The 24937-nt window shown below is 43.8% G+C and overlaps 1 protein-coding gene across 1 annotated transcript; it reads right to left on the minus strand.

Moving 5' to 3' along the window:
• Positions 1–7675: 7675 nt before the first annotated feature.
• On the minus strand, positions 7676–24696 carry FDX1 (ferredoxin 1). Its single transcript, XM_040544081.1, has 4 exons — positions 24307–24696; positions 18640–18764; positions 14812–14941; positions 7676–10199 (listed from the first exon to the last, which is right to left on the minus strand). The coding sequence occupies exons 1-4, from the start codon at positions 24477–24479 to the stop codon at positions 10085–10087; spliced, it is 543 nt and encodes a 180-aa protein (XP_040400015.1). The 5' UTR covers positions 24480–24696; the 3' UTR covers positions 7676–10084.
• Positions 24697–24937: the final 241 nt, after the last annotated feature.

Genomic DNA, 24937 nt, shown 5'->3' on the forward strand with positions numbered 1-24937 from the left:
TGAAACTTGGAAGTGAAATTCATAGTTACTTCAGACACTAAATATCATGTTTTTATTAGAAACACAGGCTGCATGGCACATTAAGATTGTCTCCTATCAACTGCCTTCTGCGTTTTGGTGCACAGATGTTAATTACCTGCTCCTCAGCTGGCCAGCATCTGATCAACTCTGTGCATCTGGATCTTCTTCAAGGTCCAACAGATTTCAACTAGTCTTACTGTTTCAAGCTGCCCAACTGAGTAACACCCTTAGTTTGGAGCAAAGCCATTGCTCTGATCAAGCTTTAGTGTGCAACTTTCTGCTTTGATCCAAGGGAAGAACTGGGTCTCTATAAACATGGTGATTTTCCAACTAGGTGGTCTGCTAACAAGTATTATTTCTCCTTCTCAGCCTTGATCTCTGAAGAGATTTTTTAGATTTTTTCTTTCTTTCTTTCTTTCCTTGGGACACAAGTTTTGCTCCTTAAGTAACATGTTCCTGTAGCAGCCACACAGCTCATATCAGGTTAGGACATGTTGGATCACACCCATCACACCAGAAGCGCTATACTGAAAGCAAACCTTGAACCAACTCTTCAAGTAAATCCTTGCTTGTGGAAACTCCATTTAAAACAACAACAACAACGTTTTCACAGCCCCAAATCTTCCAAATTTACCAACCACCTGGGGACAAAATTACCGACTATAGCTTAGGATAAATTTTAGATTTCTTAACATGCAATTTCCTTATGAACAAATGCTGTTGAGAAGCAGCAATCTGATACATGTTTCTGTGAACTTTTTCTATACAAATTGCCTCAGTGTCCACTGACTTACTTACACTGTGAGATTTCAGACCTACAGCTCCCTCCTTTAAACTAATTGTTCCTGTTTTCATTTCACCCAGACAGCCTCCATGTGTTTCTTAGCTTGCTTGGAGATCTCCAAGGAGGGACACTCCTCTGTATTGAAAAATTCCAAAAATAAGGAGTATATTATGTATGATGCCTGTGAAAGCACACCAAATTTCAATAAATTCAACTTTATCAAAAAATTTTACACAATAAGCTTATCAGATACACAGAGTTTATGCAGTTGCCTAACCAAGTATGCTGTTCTCTGGCCAAAAATCTTGTTTTTATTGGCTTGTGTTGGTCATTTTGGAAAAAAATTGTAGTGTTAAAAAAGATCTTTCAGAGCCAGTAGTATAGAGACATTGCAAGACAATTTCAGTGACTATCAGATTTTGAAAATATTATGAACAAGCTTACCAGAATTAAGAAGTATCATGAACAAATTAACAGAATCAGCCTCAGCATTTTTTTAAGTGTTCTGTTAAATGATCAGCTTTCATGGTATGAGGAGCAATACAAAAAGAAAAATACATTTTATGCTTTTCAAGAAAAAAATACACAGGGGTTTATTGCACATTTTCCATGGGGGAAAAAAAAAAAAAAGTGATAATTTTGAAAATACCTTAGTCTGTAATTTCCTATACAGTTTGGAAGTCAAATAGTTCCCAGCCAGTGTGCTGAGAAATTACCTGCAATTTGTTGTTGTTGTTGTCGTTTTCTGTTAAAAAAAAAAAAAGGCACTAATATCAAGGCTATGAAATTAGAAAAAGCGCACACTGACATAACAGATAGCATAAGAGCAGCAGATAACCAAGCAGAAAATGGAGGAATCGGGCTCGAGATGTCTGCTGCTTCATTTCTTCAGAAGTAATTATGATAATTTTTTTTTAAAGGAAGCTATCAAAGGTAATAGCAACTGAAGACCAAGCGGTGTCTGACAGAGACAACGTACGAAGGTTACAGCGCTGTATGAAGCTGTTCAGACATTAGGTTTCCAAGTAGTCACTAATTAAATTGTCTCTTGCTCTAAGTTCAGGCATCCAACACATTTCCAGCACTTTGCGGAATGAGCTTGGTGAAGGTCACTGAGCAGAAACACAAGGCTTTCTGGCACTGCACAGCTCTGAAAATGCGTGGTGTGCTCCGTGCATGCAGGCAGGGGCAGCACCTGGTTTCTAGTAGACCCTGCAATGCGGGTAAAGCCCTGGGAAGTGGAAAATGTGGCTATGACTTGGTGTGCTGGCCCTGGCAGTGGTGCTTCTCTTTTCGGGTGCACAACTGACTTGGGAGCCCGCGCCCTTTTCACAAAGGTGGCAAATGGTACTTTGGGCAAAGAGTTTGTGTTAGGCGAGGTGTTGCCAGCAGGTCAAGGGAGGTGATCCTTCCTTCTCCTCAGCACTGGTGAGGCCACACCTGGAGTGCTGGGTCCAGTTCTGGGCTCCCCAGTACCAGAGGGACCTGGGCATACTGGAGAGAGCCCAACGTGGGGCCACCAGGATGATGAAGGCACTGGAGCATCTCTGCTGTGAGCAGAGGCTGGGAGAGCTGGGGCTGCTCAGCCTGGAGAAGAGGAGGCTCAGGGGGGTCTCATCCGTGTCCCTAAATCCCTGAAGGGAGGATGCAGAGAGGCCGGAGCCAGGCTCTGCTCAGCGGTGCCCAGTGCCAGGACAGGAGGCCATGGGCACAGCCGGGCACCCAGGAGGCTCCCTCTGAACTACTTCCTTTAAAGCTTGTACAGCCTCAAACAGACATAAGAGGGGGCCAAAGCCAGAAAATGAGCATGACAACGTAACACTGAAGTCTTGAGCTGTTCCTACTCCCTTTTCCCATTGTCTGTCAACCTGGTTTCATGGAAAGTCCTTTGGGGGGGAGCTATTGGATGCCCACAGCAACCCCCCTCCCCAAAAGCTGCAGTGACCTGTCCCCTCTCTGTCCTGACTGCCTGGTGCTCTGTTTGTTTTATTTCTGTCACCAGCTGAGCCGCTGGGATGCCAGGCATCACGGCTACTCGCAACACAGGAGAAAACTGAAGAATTTAGCAATTAACCAAAAGTAGCAGAGTTTGCATTTAATACAAATATTGACTTGTTTAATAAAAAGGAAAATTTTGCAGGATATCCAGTGTCTCTCTGATGAAGAAATACAGCAAGTACATAAACCAAGCAGGAAAAAAGAGCAAAGTGGATGTATTCACTGGGCACGTGTAAGTTGTGGGATCTGAGTAAGGAGGTGGAGAAGATGAGGCAGGAGCTGCATAGGACTTATGAGAGGAGAGGTCTGGGAGCTCAGTGCGTGGACCAGCAGGACCTGGGCGGTTTGTTTTTATATGTAAAGAATCAGCGTGCTTTGGAAGGAATATTGCAGCTTTCACTTCTGAAATAGCACTGTGACTTATATCAAATGTAATTTGTTTCAACATTTTTGCTAAGCCAAAACATAGTGGTCTGTTTGTTTTGGAGAGGTGGGAAGCAAGCCGCGAGGACAGTCTGAAGGCTCTTTTTCTTCCCTTGTTGGATTTGGGTCAAGTGTTTACAGATTCAGGTCAACTCTCAGAGGAGCAGCCACCGAAATTTGCTCCCAGGAATGAACTCCTTAAATAACACGGGTCTCCTTCCAGGCTTGGAGGTGATCACAATTTTTCAGCTCTTTCCTGTGTGTTTCTGAATGCACTCTGTATTTGAAGGAGAAGAAAAAGCTGCAGGATTCTGGTAAATAATGCCTCATTTTGGGAGCTGTTAGCCAGCGGCTGCAGGATGCAGTGTGACAGCACAGGGCAGGTACACGAGCAACGGGAGCACCACAGGGCTTGGAGCTGGCGTTCATCTTTCACTTGCTAGCGAAACACTGGGGGAATTATTTTGCCAGAGAGTAGGAATTTCTGGCACCTGACTCTTGGAGGAAGGCTAACGTTACAAAATTCTGGGATCTAGCGCCTGGAGCTTCAGCTGGAAGGAAGCAGAAATGTATTAAATCCGTTATTTATGGTGAACGCAGTGCTTTATGGTAAGCCAGAAGCGGTCCAGAGCTGGTCAGTTGACAGCACTGAGTAACCACTTACATAAGCAGTGAAATGCCGCAGCAAATACCCTGCGGTCGCTCCGTACTTTTATTCTAAGAATTAATTTCCCTTGCCGGGTAATTTGTTTTCCCCCTTTGTTTCTGTGTGCCTCTGCAAAGGTCTCCGGTGTCTTGTGCCTCCTTTCAGTACCTCTGAAAATAAGTACTCTAGCAGGCAGAACGGGATGGAAACTCTCCACATCCTGCTTACCGGGGGTAAATACTTAACTAGACGCAATGTGGTGGAGCACAAAGACCGGCGGTGGGGCTGCAGGTCAGCTCACGCTGCCCAGGAGACCGCAGTCTGTTTCCCGAAGGACTTTGAGCACCAGTGCTCTGGCAGGCTGACCTGAAATCCAGCTGGGACGGGAAGGGCACGCAGCCCTCTTACCCCTCGTGGCACCAGCTGAGGCTGCCAGCCCAGAAGCCTCGTCTGTCTGTCCTGCCACAGCCATGCCTGCACGTCCCCCACCAGGGACATGGGCAGGTAGGAATCTCTTGCATTCTCCAGGAACTCCTTGATCCTTTAAATTTCAGCAGGATTACTTGGATTTTTAAAATTAAAAACCATTTTGTTTTTGTATTTTTTCCTCCATGAGAGCCTCCCAAGCAATGCCCAAATGGGGGCTGCTTGGATTGGAATTATACTCGTGCACAGCACTCATACATTTTGCCTAATTTTCTGACAAAAATCCAGTGACTGAGATGATCATAACAACTCAATTAGGCCAGAAGAAGACAAAAAAAGTGCTGAAATCTGAAGCAGAAATGCTCCTGCTCCAGCCCTCCCTGCTGAGCTCCACTCCTGACAGACATCAGGCCCCTGGCACCAAACCACAACCTGAGTGAGCCTTCCCCCTCGCTCCCAGCTCCCATATGCCTGGTCTCTATGACACCATTTGTTTTCTTTTACAGCTCTTTTCCTCTGTTGTTCAACATTCCTCTGAGATGAGACCTTCTACCTTCATCCCTGGCCAAGCCCCACCGCCAGCTCCCTGGGTGGTGCGTGGCTGCTCGCCCCTAGATCCAAGAGGCCGCAGCTGCAGCGCGTGGTGAGCCCGCGTCGGCGCTCCTGCCCTTCCTCCCCGTCTGTCAGAGCTTTCTAGGAAGGCAACGTCCTTCTCCCAGGTGGTCACCAGCAAACCCCACGAGCACTCACCCGACCAAGAGCAAGCCCTAGCTTGCTGTGAAGCTCTGCGGAGCTCGGGGGTTGGTCTCTTCTCGCAGATAACTAGTGATAGGACTAGAGGGAATGGCCTAAAGTTGCACCAGGGGAGGGTCAGGCTGGAAACGAAGAGACATTTCTTCTCAGAAAGAGCAGTCAGGCATTGGGACGGGTTGCCCAGGGGGGTGGTGGAGTCACCGTCCCTGGGGGTGTTCAAGGAAAGGTTGGACGTGGTGCTTAGGGACATGGTTTAGTGGGTGACATCGGTGTTAGGGGGATGGTTGGACCAGATGATCTTGGAGGTCTTTTCCAGCCTTAATGATCCTATGAAGGCTCCTCCTTATGACCACACAGGAGCAGAGGCACAGTAGCCTCACCAGAAACACCACAGACACATCTATGGTGGCTACAGGCATCCGAGCTGGCACCACCACAACCAGCACGCACCCGAAAGCTGCAGCTGTGCTGGGCTCACAGGCACGCCTGCCCCGACACCTGACTGGTAGCTCGGTGCTGCTCCCATTCACCACCTGGGGTCAGCACCAGCTGTGGGAATTTCAGACCTGTTTTCAGGACAGACACGCTCCAAGAGCACCAGAAACAAAAAGGTAAATGTCAGGAAGGTTGTACCAAGCGTGTGTTCAAAACCCTTGATCCTTCTCATCTCTAGCAGATGCGAGATGCATCCCACTGCCTGCCTGGGCTTTGTGCTTTGGGAGGCTTGAGGAACACGAGGGATCACAGCACTGGCAGTACTGAAGCATGTGGGCAGCGTTAGGTAACACTCAAAATCACTTCGCTGCTGCTGGGCTGAGGTCAAGGGAGCTTCCAGAGCTGTGGAAGGGCCCCCCCGCGATGCTTCTCCACACACGACGAGGCCACTGCTTTAGATAAAGTTTGCCCCAGTTGCAAATGCTACATCAGCGGTGGTCAGAAATTACTTCTAACAAGACCTTTATAATTGGGACTGGTCCACATCAAAAAACACACATTTAACTTCATTTAAAAAGGTGGTGGTATCCAGTATGCTAGAAAATAAATCTCAGAAGTTCCTTTTACTGCCTGTTACTTACACACAGCGTGCACTTCTTGCTGCTCTGCTGGCAGCACGGGGGAAAGAGGAGAGCCGAGGCATTCCCGGCTGGATACGAGGCCACCCACGAAGACAACAGCCCCGCACCGTGTCTTTGCACGATGCAGGAAATCCCCGTTCCCCCTTCGTATCTTTTCGGATCATTTGAGGAGAAACTGTTATGAGTCATCTGCAGCAGCTGCAGCTTCTTCCTAATGTTTTCTGCTGTTTGATGCCTTCACGACTCAGCTCGAGTTTCTCTTCTTCCCCCTCCTCAGGATTTACTTCTCCTTTTTCCTCCCAAGGGATGAGGATTTCTTGGTCTATTTTCATACCCCGCACTGTCCTTTCCATGGGCAAAACCAACTCAGGCTGTAGGGTCTCCTCCTCACCCTAGCTTAGACAAGCACGTGGGGGAAGCACTGCCCCTTTCACTGCTGCCTTTTTGGACCTGGTCTTTTCAACTTGTCCCCAACGTGAAGTGAGTATGGATGTAGCTGCCTTAAATTTTTTGAAGCCCTGTAGCGAAATTGGTGAACTTATGGTTTAGGAGTTTTTCTTACTGAAAAGAGTAACAAACTTACCCGTAGGATTTGCTTTTTCCTTTGGTGGTGACAGCCTGCAGTCCACACGACAACTTCCCCGGGCAGGACTGAGTAGTGGTGTAAAACTGCAAGAGACCTCCTTCCCCTGAGGCACGGTGCCGAGCACTACCACGAACAGAACCCCACAAGCACACAAAGTGTCTCAGAAATGGGGAGAGGGGACTGCCGCAGCCAGCTTCTCTGTCCACAACAGAAGCCGGTAGGACTCCCAGCCTGGCCGGGCTGTGAGGGGCTGGAGGGGAAGGGACACTATCTCCAGAATCACAGAATTGTAGGGGTTGGAAGGGACATCCAGAGATCATCGGGTCCCCTGCCAAAAGCAGGTTCCCTAGAGCAGGTTGCCCAGGTAGGCGTCCAGACGGGCCTTGAATATCTCCAGAGAAGGAGACTCGGCCCCAGACAAGCTCCCCAGTCTAGCTCAGGAGGGCAGCAGGGATTACTGGACCATTCCTTTTGGCCGAGGATGGTTTTGGCCCGGCTTCCTCTCAGAAGCAAGCAAACACAAAGGGCCTTCTATTTCGAGATACCAAACAGAAGCTGCAGGAATCAGAAGGCAGTTTCCCCACTGCTAGTGAAACCACGATCTGTTTCTACCCCAGACCGTAGGCACATGCTGAAGCACATAAGGAAGCTTAGAAACAGAGGGAGCAAAGTCAGTTCTGATTTTCTCCTCATTTTTGAGGGGACTAAAGACAGGAGAGACCCATTGAGTCAATGTTTTAACACAAAGTGTGTGTGTTTAGCAAGCCAGTTACCTGTCATCCTTATTTGGACAAGGAAGTAAACAATAAACATAGTTAACTAGCTTTGATGCTTTAATTGCCTGTCATTGAGCAGTAATTCATATTTATCTGTGAATGTGCACCATTAACTGTGAAGTTCCATTTTACACCCAGAAATGCATTCAAAGGGATGAAAAAAATCAATACAAACAAGGTGTGTCAAAGTAGTATAAAATAAGATTTATTTGCAAATCATTTTGACAATAAGGAAACAAGTATATCCTGGATGTGCATCTTGGGGATTACGCGACGGCTCTTTTGCCTTCTGAGATTTCCATTTATATGCACTACGGGACACCTCTAGAATTCAAAATGAGCTTTGAAGTGTCCTTTTTTTTTTTTTTTTGCCTTGCTGTACTAAATAATTCCTTCCACAAGCACACTATGGGAGACTCACGAAGTCTTTTAACCAGAAGCCATCACACGAAACACACAATGAAACCACCTTGGTTTACAAGGAAAACTTGCATGACAGCTGTTTCACATTTGTTTAACACCGTGTTAAGCACTTCAAAATTCCCACAAGGAAAAGTGCCGTGTGCTGTAAGTTTAAAAACAAACCAAAACAACAACAAAAAAGCCACACAACCAAACACACCCCACCCCAAATGCCAGAGCTATACTGAAACCTCAGATTTATTTTCTTTCCTATGTAAGGACGTACAGTACATCTGGTTATGACCTGAGTTCTCTCTTGGAAGCTAAGGATCTGTGTCTCATGTAAAAAAAAAAAAAAAAATCAAAAATTCATTATTTAGTAAGACCTGCTGTATGTAAATGAACTCAGAATAAAGGCAACACAAACTGAGAGCCGATTTACCTTATGTGATGGTGGGAGGGGTAACTTCTAAACTAAGGTTACTCACAGCAGTTACAAAGGAAGCAGCAGTATCTCCAGAACACTTCTTCCATTTATTTCCACCTTTCTACCCAACCTCGTTCTCTTCATCTTTTGAAAAGTCAGGATATTTAAACTCTTAAGTCATATTTTTAATTAGATGAGATACCAAGTTGAGTTTTGAAACCCCTAACGATTAAGTTCTCTGAGCAGACCGCATTAAGCATGCCTTGCTTTAGGGGGAGGTCCCAAGTGATCACCACAAAACAAAGAAATACCTGCTCAGAGAGGAAATCGAGGATTCCAAACTACATCTATTATTTTCAATATAGTTCTAGAAAATATTTCTTTTTGTAAGAGGTACTTTTTTTGCTTTATGGAGCTCAAAATAATTCCAATATTCAACACTGGATAGTATTTTTCCCCCTCTCCCATAAATATAATAATGCAAGAAAAGATGTCTAGGTGTCGTTGTCATCAGTTCAAATAAAGCATTAATGAATACAATAGATCATTCAAATGTGAATAAACATGATCTAGACATAAGAATATGCCCAAAATCATAACAGTAACAACTACAATCTTCTATGATCTTCTATTGTATCAGTGACAGCCATTTCATTTAATTATTTTGGCCAAAGGGAAAAAAAAAAAAAAAAAAAAGAGAAACTAATAGAGTCTTAGAGACGTCGTTTCATTTTGCCCTACTTTAGAATGACAAAACCCAGACCCAACTGAAGGCTCTCGATCATCACTCCACGTGATATCCCACCACAGGGATCTCCTTACCCCTTCTGGGAAACCTGGTGCGTCCTTATGGAAAAAATGTACCTAGTCATTTCACATCAATCACTGAAATGATTCTGGGAGCAAGGCACAGAATCCAGGACTCTCTTCACGCTGAATGCCTTAGCTAACATCAGACTGCCTCCTGAACAAGCTCAAAACAGGAAAAGCAAGAGACAATGATTCAGAACAAACATCATGTTGACAAACCCTGCTTTCTTCAACCCCAACTCGGCCATCCAAGCTTCAGAGAACGGCAAGAATTTGCATTCACCTCCTCTGGTTGTGCTCTCCCGTTAGACAGCTCCAAGCCTTTACTCTAAGCCATGTGGATCTCCACATCTGTGGCGTACCGCAGGGGTTAATCTGCAGGTGCCCACATTCTTTACTGGCCCCTAGATTTTATGATTTTAGCAGTATTTCTGAGAGACAGAATTTGTCACATCTCTAAGGAGTTCCTAAAGTTTGTAAAATCCCTACCCTGAAAATCCGCTATTTGCTAAGGAAGTATCATAATTACTGAAAAAGTGAGTTAGTTCTGAGCACACCACCTTTAATGGCATCACTTAAAAAGACCCCGTGCAGTCTTACAGGTTGTGCTCTCTAACAGACCTAGGCCTGAAACCCAGCAATGCCCAGGGGTTTTAGAGGTCTTGTAGAAGTGATTCAGTTTTCAAACATCATTAAAGGATTTGACAGATTAGTATTATACGAAATCTGTAATACACTTGCTAACATTTATAGTCCAATGATCAGTTAGAAGTATTATTGCATCTTAAGCGTAAAAATATAGGAGGTTCTATACAGAAAATTAAAATAGCATTAATCTAGTATTGATAGTCATATAAAATAACTCACAATTATGTAAGTTTCCATATTTAATTATACATTTAAAAATAAGTTATAAAAATAATTAAGCTCCTTTAAAACTCCTACGGTATCTTCTTTTAGGAGTTTTTACTCATATCTACTGATTGTCTAGCATCAGCAACAGCTTCTGGTACTCGAACAGTCATATCCTCCATTGATTTCTTCAAGCAGATCTGGCAGCCTAGACGTGATCTGTAAGGAAATAACATCGCCTTGAGCTCCAGCCAGTCATACATCTCACAGTACTTACAGCCAGCCCTGCTTCCCGGACATTCAGCCATCCCAAACACTTTGTGATCCAGAAACAGTCCCCTCGTGCACGGTCTTAATCAAGACCAGTAGTAAACTGCTTGCATCAATGCAAAGATATGTGGCATTAGTCACGGTCACTGATTGACATTCTTAGGTTACAGGCTTCAGCACGTTGGAAGTGGAACACCAAGTGCTTCACACTTGCTGATGCGACACAGTGATGGTGACCCTTCCTTTTTCAGTGGTTCACAGTCAAGGGTAGGGACAGACACTTGATCTCCCAAGGGAATTCACCATCTCTGAAGAGACAAAGGCAATTAATCTGAAGGATAACCTCAGTAAAAGCACAGCCTAACCCACCCAGGGTCTGAAGACAGCCTGAGAAAACTGAACATGCACTTGAACAACGCACCTGACAGCTTAGGTTAGCTGCATTTTTACAGCTTGTCAAAAAGCTACATACAACCTGACTGAGAAGAGATGAGGAACTTCTTTCCATTTCTATCCCTCGTATCTTTCTAAAAGTTCTCGTCCAAGTCAAACCTCCCCCACCAACTTTTACCTGGAGTTCTAGACTTTTTTTCCTAATTATTTACAAGACAAAATTCCCATTTACCTCCTCTTAACATAGCTGCTGCCTAAGCAGGTATGTAAGAAGCAGCATCTTCCTATGACTAACATTGCTAAAAAAAATAAAAAGCTCTGTGATAAGGTAATGGAGAGTACACGTGAACCACATGGGACATATTAACTACCTTATTACATGTACAAACGATAGCTACATGGTCTTTAAAAAGTCTAAAATTTGATCTCTTCAGAACTCACTCCTTGCAAGCTTAACACAGTGTTTGCCAGAAATTACATATATTAAAGAAGCCTGCCAACTTTTTACCAGTTCATAAACAAAGAAGCAAACTACAGCTGAGGATAACTGGGTCAGGTTTTTAGCATGACCAAGTGGATGATAACACACTGCGGAAACAGGAATATATCCTGACAAGCATGTTTATGATCCTACAAATTCACCGACCCAATCAAAACATTATGTTCACAGAAAGAAGTGAATTAATGCAGTCTGTGTGTTGGGTAAGAAAGATATAAGGAACTTTAATAATATGTTTAATCTCAATAATCACTACATTATCACACAATGAATCCTCTCTTCCAGTTTTGCTTCTTTAGTCCAGCAACATGCAGTGTCTTTCTTAGCTGTTTTAACATCGGAGTCTAAGGCTTACTCCCAGCTTTTTAAAGGAACTCAGCTAATTTAACATATACGCGTTCATTTTTAGGAATACCTAAGTGTTAGCAAGGATGTACAATATTCCATGTCACCAGCTGAATAATAATTTAATCAGGAATGTAGTCAGAGAGATCATAAAAAAGATACCACATTAATATGTGCACAGAACTCTTTCAAGCACGTAGAGAGCAACTCTTAAAGATCCTGGCTGAGTGCTACACCTGAAAGCAGTGTAAGTGTCTGTATGCATCAGCTTCAAATTATTGTGATATATGCATAAATATATATTTTAGCAGAAGACTTCAACTTGTGAATATGCAAGCATAAAAATATCTTTAAAAATTAATTCGCTAGAGAGATGCAATTTACGATACTTGTTTGCAAGGCTTAATTTGACTGAAGTTCTGTTTTTCAGTTAGAACCAAAGCTAACTGCATATGTACACTGCAGTGTTGACTACAGAGTTAACTTAATTTGAAATAACACTCTTTTTTTGAGCCTGCTACGGGATAAAACAAAGCACTAGGTAGAGCTAAATAACACTGTGACAAACAAACTACCTTCATCCACAGCATTTGCAATTTGATAGACCTTTAACCAGATTCCCCCCTTCCCTGACAGCCTAAGAAGTTTGGACCCCCCCCCTCCCCCCCAGTAAAAGAAAGAAAGATTTAGTTGATTCCTGCAGGAAAGCCATTCACCCTTCACCACTTCAACAGCCCTTCCCTTCACTTCTTCTCATTCTATTTTTTTTCTCCTTTAAAGAGGCAGGAAGTCAGAGTTGTACAAATACAAAGATACACTTAATCCCTATTTTGTCATATAATAGCATTTTCTGGTTTTCTACCTGGTCCTACCTCATATTGCTGATCCATTTACTTTTTTTAAAAAACAAACAAACCAACAAACAAAAAACTTTAAACCAACATTCCTGGAAAGGCTTAGCTAGCTGCCATCCCGTTTCAAGTATGCAGTTACCACTGTTCCACCTGCCTCTCCATATGCATTAATCTGCATCTATTAACACCAAATTTTGTTTCCCATCACTCAACCACGTAAGATCCTTCTAGGTGCTGTCACAGCCAGTCTCTGACTTTACTGCAGAGTAACACAATACTGTACACAAGCTTCGTCATCTTACTCTTCATCTCTTCTCTCGAGTCATTCACAAACATGACCACTACATAAAATCTAGCACAGATGACTTTGAGATCACACTGGTGATTTAGGTGTTTTAAGCCAACTAACTAAACCTCACAGGCAGTAGCTCAGCAGTGTCTTACTGAGTTCCTTTAGAACCCCTGGGTGAATACCACCTAGCCCTTCCCATTTGTTCCTACATCTTTATTTGCTGTAGTACTTCTTCCATGGACACATCAGCAGTTAGACACAGATCTTCCAGGAAGTCCCCTGAAAAGTAAGCTTCCAGTGCACAGACATCCTGTAACATTTCCAGGAAAAAAACATGGAAAAAAGAACACACCTTTGCTTTTATATATCTATTTATAAGTGCACCTTCTACATCACCTATTAGCTCTTCATGAGGACAAGCTTCCTGCTTCTGGTAAGCTGAAATAGCTTGCTAAAAAGTAGAAAAATATTCTTTTTTCTCATCTTTTTTTTTTCTTCAGTATTCTTTTTAAACATTTAGTTTGCCAAGGTTTACTTTCCCCCCTCCCCTCTCATCTTACTACTTTCAGGAACCTCCATTATATTGCAGTTATTCAAAACAATTTTGTTTTAGCCTTTCTAATCATTCCCTCATTTTATGAGGCATTAACTTTCACAGCAGCTGCTAGTTGAAACCTTTCCAATTCCACAGAGTCACTGACAAGAAAAAAACTTTCATCCTCAGACTTATGACAGAGCATGGCAGCACATCTCCATTGCAAAGCTTTGTATCAGCACGAGACCAGGCAAGCTATGGCAAACATGAGAATCACTTAAAGCACTCTCTTCCAGAAAAGTCTTCCTCTCACACACATGAAAGATCCCTGGCCACAAGGAAGAACACATGATGTTAGGAAAACATGACACAAGTAGCATGTGCCTTCAGAGGGTCTAAAACTTAACTTAGTCTGAAGAAATTTGAGAGAAAATAGTGTTTAAACAGAGAGCTCTGGCTTTCCACTGTTTTTCAGTTCTTCAATAAGACACCCTTACTTTAAACCTTTAACTAAAAGATGGTTGAAGAAAAAAAATGAAGCTGAAACAGGTTTCTCAGCTTTACTTATTTGCCTTCACAACCTCCCAAAAAGTTAAGATCTGGCTGAAATTCAAGAAAGTGTACCCTTACAGAGAAAACATTTGTCCAGGATTCCCATTGTTGGTATAAGGAGATAAATGAGTTAATTCAGAATACTTCTTTGCAGAGACATTAAAAAATAAATGCTGTACAGGCCAGGTATAAAGCCCTCTGAAACCAATGGATTCTCAAAGACTTCCAACAAGCAGTTGTTTTGAAACCTGAAGGAAATGGCTTAAGAAACCTCTCGGTGTAGCTGCCTATAGCTCACGTGGCTATATTCCACGATACAGGCTACGTGCACACCAGCAAGCAGTGCGGCCCCCTAGGAACAGGTGTGCGGAGTGACGAGGTCTGTGACGAGGCTGTGACTCCCATGTCAGAAGGCATGTGACAGCGGGAAGCTGCAGAACGGAAGGTTACTTCACTAGCACATAAAAAAAATAGCATAGAAAAAACAAAGAGGTTGTGGAATCTCCCTCTTTGGAGATCTCCAAAAGCCACCTGGACGTGGTCCTGGGCAGCCTGCTCTGGGTGTCCCTGTTTGAGCAGGGGTGGCACCAGATGGCCTCCACAGGTCCCTTCCAACCTCAACCATTTTGTGGTTCTGTGAAAAGAAGATCTGACCCAAACTAAAACGCTAATGTAAAAATATCCATAAAATACATTAACTGGATACACACTGATGGAGACAGAAAACAGAAGGGAAACGAGAACAAGGAAATTCACATACACGAATGCAGTGGCAAAGTTTCTGGTGAAGGAACTGGGGTTTTGGTCACACTGCCGTATCTGATGCTTCTGCATCAGACAAAAGAGCAAGTGCTAGAAACTGCTACTCTTCAGTTTACAAAAACTGACAGTATTGTCATTAATATTTCATCAACTGTACTGACATCAGTATGAATTCAGAAAAACAACAGCTAAACTTGCCGGTCCTATCTGTGTAACAGAACCCAGTTATTCATTAAAAGCTGATTAAGGTATTCCAAGAATACTAGACTGCCCCATCCGCAAACCCTCCGTTCTGTTCTTTGATGTAGGGAAGCATTAGGGTGCCTTACGTTTCTGTGAGGCCGTATGCCAGGTCTAACATGTCCATCTCTTCATCAGTAATTGCATCTAGCTTCTCAAATATGTGGTCTTCAAAGATTAAATGGCAAGTCGAACAGGCTAACGTTCCTTCACACGCACCTAAAGAAAACAGCAAGGTAACAGAAAACTCAAATTCCAAATTACTGTATTTCAGAAGAATTGCTTCATATATATTATATATATATATATAGGTTTTAGCTACTTAAGTAAAGAGGGGGATTCATCATCAGATCATAAGAACCACACAGAAAGCACTGTGCTGTTACACTTCACAACAGTATCAGTAGCACATATTCAAAGCAAGCATGACGCTGTACTAGAAGATCCAGTATCATGTCTTCAAGTACATAAAAACAAACGTGGAAAAATAATTTAATAAAATGTAAAAGGCTGAATAATGTAGAAGTTGTCACATCAACAATTTAAGTGTCTTAACGTTGGGGAAAATAGTAATAAGTAAAAAATAAGTTAAAAAAAAATCACACCAACCATTGTGTTTAAATAGTGGAAGGTGTTTTTGCAGTTGTAAAGCCAGCAGTAGCAACTGAATCAAGTGCAGCTGAATCATACAACAGTTTTACAAGTCTTAATGCACAGATACTTCTCTTTATTACTGCACGTGGGATGCCCCCTAGTGCTAGAAGTAAATAGGTAAGATTTACATTTTACATTTCTCCCTCATTATTTTTTCCCCTCTAAACACAGAACGTAGTTTTGCATTATTCCATTGCATTATTCCCCTGCCCTAGTGTGATGCTTCATTATCAAATCATTATTGAAAGAGGTGCAGCCTATGTTATAATTAAAGGTTGCTAAAGTACGTCAAACATTTACCTTGGACATTATTTAGAGTTTACTGACAGCATTAGTTTTCCTCTTTACCACACTGCTTTAAAATGGCTGGTACTTACAGAAACTGAGAGAATATTAACTGTAGAATCCAGGCAGACTAGTCAAAAGCCTGTATGATACATTTAATAAAATGATACATAAAGCTAGTTATCCCATGTTACAGGTTTTTATAACTCTTCTTCCCCAAATGTATACAACTCATAACAAGATTCTGTAGAATTGTCTTAGAGATTATTACTAGCAGTGAAATGTATTCATACTTCAATAAAACATACCTCAGATTGCAAGCTGTAGTGCACTAACACTTATTTTTTCCTGTAACTGCTCCATGCTATGTAATTAACTTTTGCAAACTGTAATTCCATTTCCTGCTTTACTTTGCACTATTATTTCTTAAACTCATGTTCATTTGAATACCTGTTCTGAAAGCCGGCTTTGCACAGTCTGAATCCTGTAACTTTCATGGAACTAACCATGGGAAGTCCAAAGTTTGAAGGAATATAAACGTTTTATAACTTCCTCCTGTTTTGATTTTGAACAGACCTTGTACTGAGATAGAATTCCACCAGCACATTGGCCTCCTTTAGCCCTGTCCTTTTTATAAGCAGCAACCTTTCTGCTCTCCCCTGCGACGTGACACGTATCTGGTTGTTTCTTTCACCCAGCTCTCAAATACCACAGAAATTTCTGCTATAAAAAGGCAAACAACAAATTAAGATCACACGACAATACAGAAGTAACCTGACACTATTAGAAATACACCATTTGTGTGTTGCCTCCAGCACCTTTCAGCTCAGAAGAGCTGCAGGTGGCATCTTTCATCTTTATAAAGAAATTTGTCCAAACAGCCAGGGATCAAGTTAGGAAAGCTAAAGCCCTGATGGAATTAAATCTGGCTGGAGATGTCAAGGGCAACAAAAAAAGCTTCTACAAGTATTTCAGTGATAAAATGAAGGCTAGGGAAATTGTGGGCCCTCTCCAGAAGGAAACAGGAGACCTGGTTACCCAGGATATGGAGAGTGCTGAGGTAATTGATGACTTTCTTGCCTGTCTTCACCAGCAAGTGCTCCAGCCCCACCGCCCAAGTTGCGGAAGGCAAAGGCAGGGACTGCGAGAGTGAAGAACCTCCCACTACAGGAGAAGATCAGCTTAGACCACCTAAGGAACCTGAAGGTGCCTAAGCCCACAGAACCTCATGAGACGCATCCAAGGATCTGGAGGGAACTGGCAGATGAAGTTGCTAAGCCACTGTCCATCATATCTGAGAAGCTGTGGCAGTCTGGTGAAGTTCCCACTGACTAGAAAAGGGGAAACCTAACCCCCATTTTTAAAAAGGAAAAAAGGGGACAACCATGGAACTAACAGGCCAGTCAGTCTCAGCTCTGTGACCAGCAAAATCACAGTTTCCTCCTGGAAACTGTGCTAAGGCACATGGAAAACAAAGAGGTGACTGATGACAACCTACACAGCTTCACCAAGGGCAAATCCTGCTGTATGAATTTGGTGGTTCCTATGATGGGGTTACAGCATTGGTGGACGAGGGAAGAGAAACTGATGTCCTCTACCTCGACCTGCACAGTCTTTGACATTGTCCTTTACGACATCCTTGTCTACAGATTGGAGAGACATGGATTTGAGGGATGGACCACTCGGTGGGTAAAGAATTGGTTGGATAGTTGCACTCAGAGTTGTGCTCAACGGCTCAAGGAACAAGCGGAGACCAGTGATGAGTGGAGTTCCTAGGGGGTCTGTATTGGGAACGGCTCTATTTAACATCTTTGTCAGCGACATGGACACTGGGATTGAGAGCACCCTCAGCAAGACTTGGGGTGACACTAGGTTGGGTGGTGCAGTCGACACACTGGAGGGAAGGGCTGCCATCCAGAGGGCCCTGGAGATGTTTGAGAAGTGGGTCTGTGCAAACCTCAGGAAGTTCAACAAGGCCAAGTGCAAGGTCCTGGATCTTGGGCAAACCCAAGCACAAATACAGGCTGGGTGGAGAGTGGATTGAGAGCAGCCCTGAGGGTGTTGGTTGGTCAGAAGCTCAACATCATCTGGCAATGTACATTTGCAGCCCAGAAAGCCACCTGTGTCCTGGGCTGCACCAAAAGCAGTGAGGCCAGCAGGGTGAGGGAGGGGATTCTCCCCCTCTGCTCTGCTCTTGTGAGACCCCACCTGGAGCCCTGCGTTCAGCTCTGAGGCCTCCAGCACAAGTAGGACGAGAAGCTGTTGGAGCATGTCCAGAGGAGGGCCATGAGGATGATCAAACGGCTGGAGCAGCTCTGAGATGAAGGACTGAGGGAGTTGGGGTTGTTCAGTCTGGAGAAGAGAAGGTTCCAGGGAGACCTTACAGTGGCCTGCCAGTACCTAAAAGGGGGCTACAGGAAAGCTGGGAAGGGACTCTTTGTCAGGGGGTGGAGTGATAAGATGAGGGGAATGGCTTTAATCTAAAAGAAGGTAGGTTTAGATTAGATGTTAGGAAGAAATTCTTCACTCAAGAGGGTGGTGAGGCCCTGGCACAGGCTGCCCAGAGAAGCTGTGGATGCCCCATCCCTGGAGGTGTTGAAGGCCAGGCTGGGTGGGGCTTTGGGCAACCTGGTCTGGTGGGAGGTGTCCCTGCCCATGGCGGGGGGGGGGGGGGGGGTTGGAACTGGGTGGTCTTTAAGGTCCTGTCCAACCCAAACCTTTCTGTGATCTTTCAGATTCCACCCTGATGGCACTCTGTCCATGTTGCCCTCCTTTAACACTCAAGCAAAGCTCACCTCAAATAATTTCTTTAGAACTTGATCCAAAATATTCTATGTACCTGCAGGAAAATAACAGGGAAAAGAATCCAAATAAAGTCCATCTAGGTTTTACAAATAAACTCATAAATATTTTTGAATAAACTGGTAATACACCATAATTTCTTGACACTGAATACGGTATTCAAGGAATCTACTTACCAAAACCATCTATGTCTAGATTATTTTCAATAACAACATCCAGCAGTGAATCTCCAGGTTTTCCTTTGGCCGTTAGTTTTTCACCATCACGATTGATGAAGTGAACGGTTATTTTATCTTCTGAGCTGAAAAAGAAAAGTATGTAATAAAACCAAAGAAACAATTCAAAAATTGTTTAGACCTTTAAAAATTGATCGAATACTACAACAGAAACCAGCACCAACTGTAAGGGTGCAGAAACCCAAGGAAGTTACTGACTTTTGCAAACTGTAATAGGCAGAGGCGTTCACTGCTGTACCTGAGACATGAAAACAACAGAAAACCTTTCATTTGTGTTTTGTCACTAGAAGCTACGCAGAATCCCGATGCTTCACCTTTCACCACAGAGAGTCAGAGCTACTTTATTTTAGGCACTCTATTTGCATTTTTGCCAAATAAAACAGTTAATTCAACTGCTTCTCTTCACACCTTTCTGGGGACTCTTGCTTTGCATTTACAAAATGTTGATTGTTCTCACCATTATCTGCTAGGTCAACGTTAAGGTCTTCCTACTTCTGCTTAGAGTTTAAGGCATTCTAACTTATTAACTCCAAAATTTAATTCACTTCTCCTCACAATAATGGAAATACTCCAAAAGCATTCTGCTTTTTTGAGCACGGGTTTTCTTAGGATTTCACTTTGTAAATATTTATTCTAGCAAAGGTCATTGAAATTTCAACATGGGCATCAAAAAAAAAGGTTTCCTGCTTTGCTTTTCAGACAACTGTGTATATTTAAGAAAAATTTTCCCTTGTACTCTGCATAAAAATTTTTTAAGACTAATGTTTTTGATATGGAAAAAACAGGGATTTTTAGTGTTTCATGTTACGTTGTTTCACATGCAAAGCAAAAGGAAAGTTTTTAACATACTAGCAAATAAAATAGAGTTTGTTTGTTTAAACAGACTATTCCCTTTCTCATAGTAAGTAAGCAAAACAAGAAAAACTTGTTGGGCAGTCAGGGAAGAAATCTGCTAACAGATGAGAGAGATATAGGGAAAAAAAAAAGGAAGCTAATGCAACATCTTTATTTCAATGTGAAATCCATGTTTAAGAACAGCATGCTTGGTATTACCCTAACTCTTTTTAATAATTGTGGGCTTTGAGTGATCTATGACATGGAAAGCAGACAAGCTTGAAAATCTAGTCACCCCCTAGGAAACTCATAAGGAAACTCGTAAGGCTGAATATTAAAACAAAAATTTAGAAGTGGCCTTACTGAAACATCAGTAGGTTGATTATTTTTGGAACCACCTATAAAAGAAAATGTAATTTTAGCAATTAAAGTTGAAGTCTGTTTTGAAAAACAAACACGTTTGTTGCTCCAGACTTAATGTACATGCCACAAGTGGAAGGCAGCTGGCAGCAGGAGGTGCCGTGATGCATTACGGTGTTGTGGTTGCTCAATCCTAGTCGTATCGTCCTGCAGCCCATTCTCTGGGAGACAGCCATGGGCTACTGTTAATTCTGAATTCATTTCAAAATGATAATTGATAATGAAGGGTTGACATTGCAGATCTGCATGGCTCAACTGGGGCACGCGCTACAATAAAATTCGGAAATCTTAGAAGATGTATCTTTACAAAACGTAATTAATGTCACACAGTCACACCTGTGATGTCACCAGAGCGCCTCCAGCAAGCCATCCTGAGGAGGTTTAAGCAGTAACCACTCTGCTCTTCTTCCCACCCCTCTGTTCAGGTCACCACCTCCCACAGCACAACCCAGGAGATGGGCACCCACTTCTCAGACATGCTAGTGCAACATCCACCACCTTCACCAACTGTCAGCTTCACTGCAGGTTTAGGTCTGATGGGTTTAGATTGTATCTGGAAAAGTATAGACTCCTATTCACACAGCCAAATAAACCACTAACAGTGTATTGTGTTTTTTTGTTTGTTTTTAAAAAAGTTCTTCAAAAAGCTCTTCCAGAGCTCACTGAAACACCACCCTCTGATATACTGAAATATTTCTGTCAATATGACAAACATGATCCTAACAGGAGACGCAGGTGTGCCTGCATTCATGGACATCCTCTGGCCACGGTAAGCACTAAATACTTGCTCAGTATCCAAAACACACCCTTTTCCTCTACTATAGGATAACGCGATCACCAGTAACACGGATTAGATAGTGAGATGTCTGGCCACAATCCTACGAGATGACAAGAACCTTTGTAAAAGGTAAGCCATCTTCCTCCCTAAGCCACTTTTCAAAACATACCTGAAACTATCTTCATCTGTGACTACACTTTAATTTGGGATAACACCACAGCGTCACGAGAAGAACGGTCCTCCCGCCCCTCCTTGGCTCCTCACATCGCCAGCATTCCCATGGTCACCCAGTAAACCACGGTGGCAACAAGACGGGCTGAAAGCTGGCCTTCAGAGGCCTGCAGCCATACCAACATCACAACAGGGACACGGTCAGACCTACCCATTACAGCTGCTTAAAACAATTGTTACTGCAACTTTATGAGGAAGTTTCATGATCAACTTAGGCTGATCTCTTTCTAACACAAAAAGATGGTTTGGGGCATCCAAGAGCTTAGTGATATGGTTTAGTGGAGGACTTGTTAGTGTTAGGTCAGAGGTTGGACTCGGTGATCTTGGAGGTCTCTTCCAACCTAGATGATTCTGTGATCCCCACTCTGAATTGCCCTTGGCACCATCCTTAGGCCAATATAACTGCAAGTGAACTCATTTTGCTAATCTGGCCGAAAACCAACCGCAAAAACGAAGTACTCTGAGCTAACCCAGCAAACGGAACTGACAGAAGGGCCACTGCCCACCACAAAATGAGAAACGGGAACGGGATCCCCCGTCCTGGAGCCACAACCTTAGACGAGCTCCGGCCAGCTGTGGAACAGCACCGTGGCTGTGCGCGCCCAACCGGTGCTGCATGCGGCAGGGGACAAGGGAAGCACTATCTTTAAGTCCCCAGTTTTTGTTAAAGAACATTACGGGAAGTAATCTCTTCTGCAGGGCCTAATCCACTCGGGTTAATAACTGAAATTGAAATTTGGTTGTGACAACATTAAAGATACCTTAGTCCTCCAGTAGGATCTGTTTTTCTGCTATTGCCACCTTCACTACTCTTCACACAGCCAAAAAGTTTAATTCAAAAAGTGTAAGTCACCGAGGCTTTACTGTGCATGAGCCTGACTGGTGAAAATACTTTCAGAAATGGATGTACATAATAAATAATCAGGTCAGTTAGACATTCAAAACACACACCGTGCAGATCTTTTTGATGACTGGGAGATACCATTAAAAGAAAAACCACATCTACATGAAACGATATTTAGGGTTTATGAGTTTCAAGCAACATGGCTTTTGGCTACCCAGACATCGTTTGCATGGGGGGGGTGGGAACCACACAGACCATCCTGCAAAGTAGTCACAGAAAATTAACGTGAAACAAATGCCAGGTCTTGCGCAAGCATAAATAGCCTCAGGATTACCAGAAAGAACCAAACATATTTTGCGTGATTTGCATAAAACATCCCAATTCATGCTTAGTTGAACCTTTTTTTTTCTTTTTTTTTCTTTTTTTAAGCTGCCTGTAAAACAAAATTCATTTCTTCACATGGTTGCCACAGTCCTATCACCACTGTTACCAACCTACACGAAGATACCCTAAATTAAGCATACTGCAAACAAACTGAAGAGCACCAAAGAGCTGTAAGTGCTGTTCACTGTCCCTCCTGTGCAAACAGAACACGTACTGCAAGAATCCTGACAGCCGCCACTCCTCCCTCAAAAAAGGTGCCCTTCTGCATCTTCAGCCACTACTTCCAAGTACCATCTATATTCCTTCAAACAAACAAACAAAAAAAAGATAACTGCATCCTTCTGCTGCATGTGGAGAAACCTACTCCATTATTTCCAGATTTTTTTTGTTCATTCAACAGCCCTAGTTGCCAGTAGAATTTCATTAAATTATTACACAAGTCTTAGAATATGGAAGTTACAAATCTGAACTAATCCTTAAACATGCAGCAATTACATAGTGACACCAAAAATACTGCATAAATATCTAAACTGCTATAAAAGAATTCTTAGATAACTACTGTTCATCACAAAATGAAAGGTGGGGAAAAGGGGAAAAAAACAGACTGAAGATACATAACAAAACTGGAAGGAAAACATAATGCTCGATGCCCCACTGAACCCCTTTGGAAACCTTTGCTCACAAGAATCTCTTCCGCTGACAATTTTACCTGTTTAGGTCTTCATCCTCTAAACATAAATACAGGTAACTTTACATGTAAAAACAATGAGGAATGAATGCTTTTACTGGACTAACATTGACTATACAAATTTCAGGAACCAATTCAACCAATAAAGGTATGATGAGAGAAAAATAACTTTCATGTAAATTGAGGAACTACTAATGTATGAAAGAAACCAAAAGTTTTTTTCCTTCCAAGTCATTTAGCCGGATTATAAAATGTATTATTTAAACAATACATTTGAAATGCTTGCTTGTGCGAACTCTTTTGCAGGTATGCTTGTGCAATGTATGTGAATAGATGGCCGGTCTGTTTACAAGCCTGCATTCAGTCTGTGTGAAAGACCTGAGGGATTCTTGGTCTCATATAACAATTCGGTAAGGAAATGTCTTCCCTTTTCAGTAGACCGTTTCATCTTATTTTACCCTGTTCAATAACTTCAATATTTTTTTAGAGTTCTGACAATGCTTTTCAAAGTGTTTGTTTGTTTGTTTTGTTTTTTTCAGTGACCTCAAAATTAATGATGGTCTGGGCAGGTTAGTGGAGACCTATTTATTAAGGCATTAGAGTCACTCAGAGAAGCAACCTAAACAGGCACCATACACGCCTTGTACAGGAGTCCTGAACTACAAGGCTTGTTTGTCTCTCTGTATTAAAAGATTAAAAGTATCTGCTGGCACAAAGTGAAAAGCACCTACAGGAGCGTTTGTTTAAAACCAAACTGCTGAAACGACTTTGATGGCGAGGGCACTACCCAACCCTCTGGAAACAGGCTAGGCTTCCCTGATGTTGGGCAGCCCATTGTGGGTTTTGTTCTTAGTCAGAGAAACTCCTCTGACAACCAAGTTAATTTGCCTTTTAAAAGTGTATTTTAAATACTGCAAGTTACCTGCGGGCTCAGACCTTTGGATACATGGGCTATAGTCTCGGAGGCCACGCATAAACAAGTTTCTGATTATGTGTAGTGTTGCAAATCTGTAGTCGTGGACTGTGCAATATTGGTGCCTACAGGGCTCGAGCATGCCACAACACACGCTGAGGGCAGGAGGGGCCCTTCACACCTATGTATGTGCTCCTCGGTAAAGAGAAACTGTACCACAAGCAGGGGAGATCTTCAGATCTGTGCTGCTTTTGACGTGCTGCGCTTCCACGACAGATCTAGTCAACCTTACCAAATTAAAAAAAAAAAAAAAAAAAATACACCGGCCCCAAACCCCCTCACGGCCCCCTGAGCCCGGCCGGGGGTCACCAAGGGGCCGCCCCCTGACAGACGAAGCGCGGCCGGGCCCTGCCCCGAGCTCCTCAGGGCTCGTCACGGACCGGGGGCGGGTGCCCGGGGCCGCCGCCGCCGCCAACGATCGCTGCCCTCAGCCGTGCCCGCTCCGCCGCCCTTACCTGCGCGCCGCCCGGGCGGAGAGGCCGAAGGGCCGGGCCAACAAGGCAGCGGAGCCGCAGCCCGGCCTCGTCCCGGCTGCCGGCGAGGAGGAGAGGAGCCAGCGGCGGCAGGAGGAGGAAGAGGCGGCGGCGCAGAGAAGTCTGAAGAGGCGGGCGGGCGGCGGGGCCGCCATGTTGCGGCACGGAAAGGAGGCAGAGTCCCAGTGCTGCCGCCGTCTACGGCGACTCTCGTAAGGGTTTACGCCGCCTGCGTAGCGCGCTGCCCGCCCACCGCTGACGGCGTCGAGAGGGGACGACGCCACGGGAGCGGCGGGGGTTACGCAAAGTGCGCGGCGCCGCGCCGTAATGGCGACGGGCGGCGCTCACTGCACCGGCCGGCCCCTGAGGGTAGTCCTTCAGAGCCCGGCGTGTCCTCCTGTCCTCCCCGGCTGGGGCTGGGAGCGATTTCGAGGGTCTGCTGGCCCAAGGAGTTGTTATTAAATCCGCAATGGTGGTTTAAGAAGCCTGGCGTGTGGTGGATGGGGATCTGTGGTTCTGGGCAGGGAAGAGGTGATGGTGATGTGGTGGTGGTGGTGTGGTGTTGTTGATGGTGATGGTGTGGTGTGGTGTAGTGGTGGTGGTGGCGGTGGCG

This window comes from Cygnus olor, chromosome 1 (genome assembly GCF_009769625.2).
Source record: "Cygnus olor isolate bCygOlo1 chromosome 1, bCygOlo1.pri.v2, whole genome shotgun sequence".
Lineage (NCBI taxonomy): Eukaryota > Metazoa > Chordata > Aves > Anseriformes > Anatidae > Cygnus > Cygnus olor.

What these genes read in the sequence shown, in the direction of transcription:
- FDX1 (XM_040544081.1), bottom strand. Translation starts at nt 24,479, where the DNA reads ATGGCGGCCCCGCCGCCCGCCCGCCTCTTCAGACTTCTCTGCGCCGCC. An exon ending in TCTAGACATAGATGGTTTTG is followed by an intron (nt 14,942 to 18,639) that starts GTAAGTAGATTC and finishes TGTTTTCTTTAG; the next exon opens with GTGCGTGTGAAGGAACGTTA. An exon ending in GCATACGGCCTCACAGAAAC is followed by an intron (nt 10,200 to 14,811) that starts GTAAGGCACCCT and finishes ATTTCCTTACAG; the next exon opens with ATCACGTCTAGGCTGCCAGA.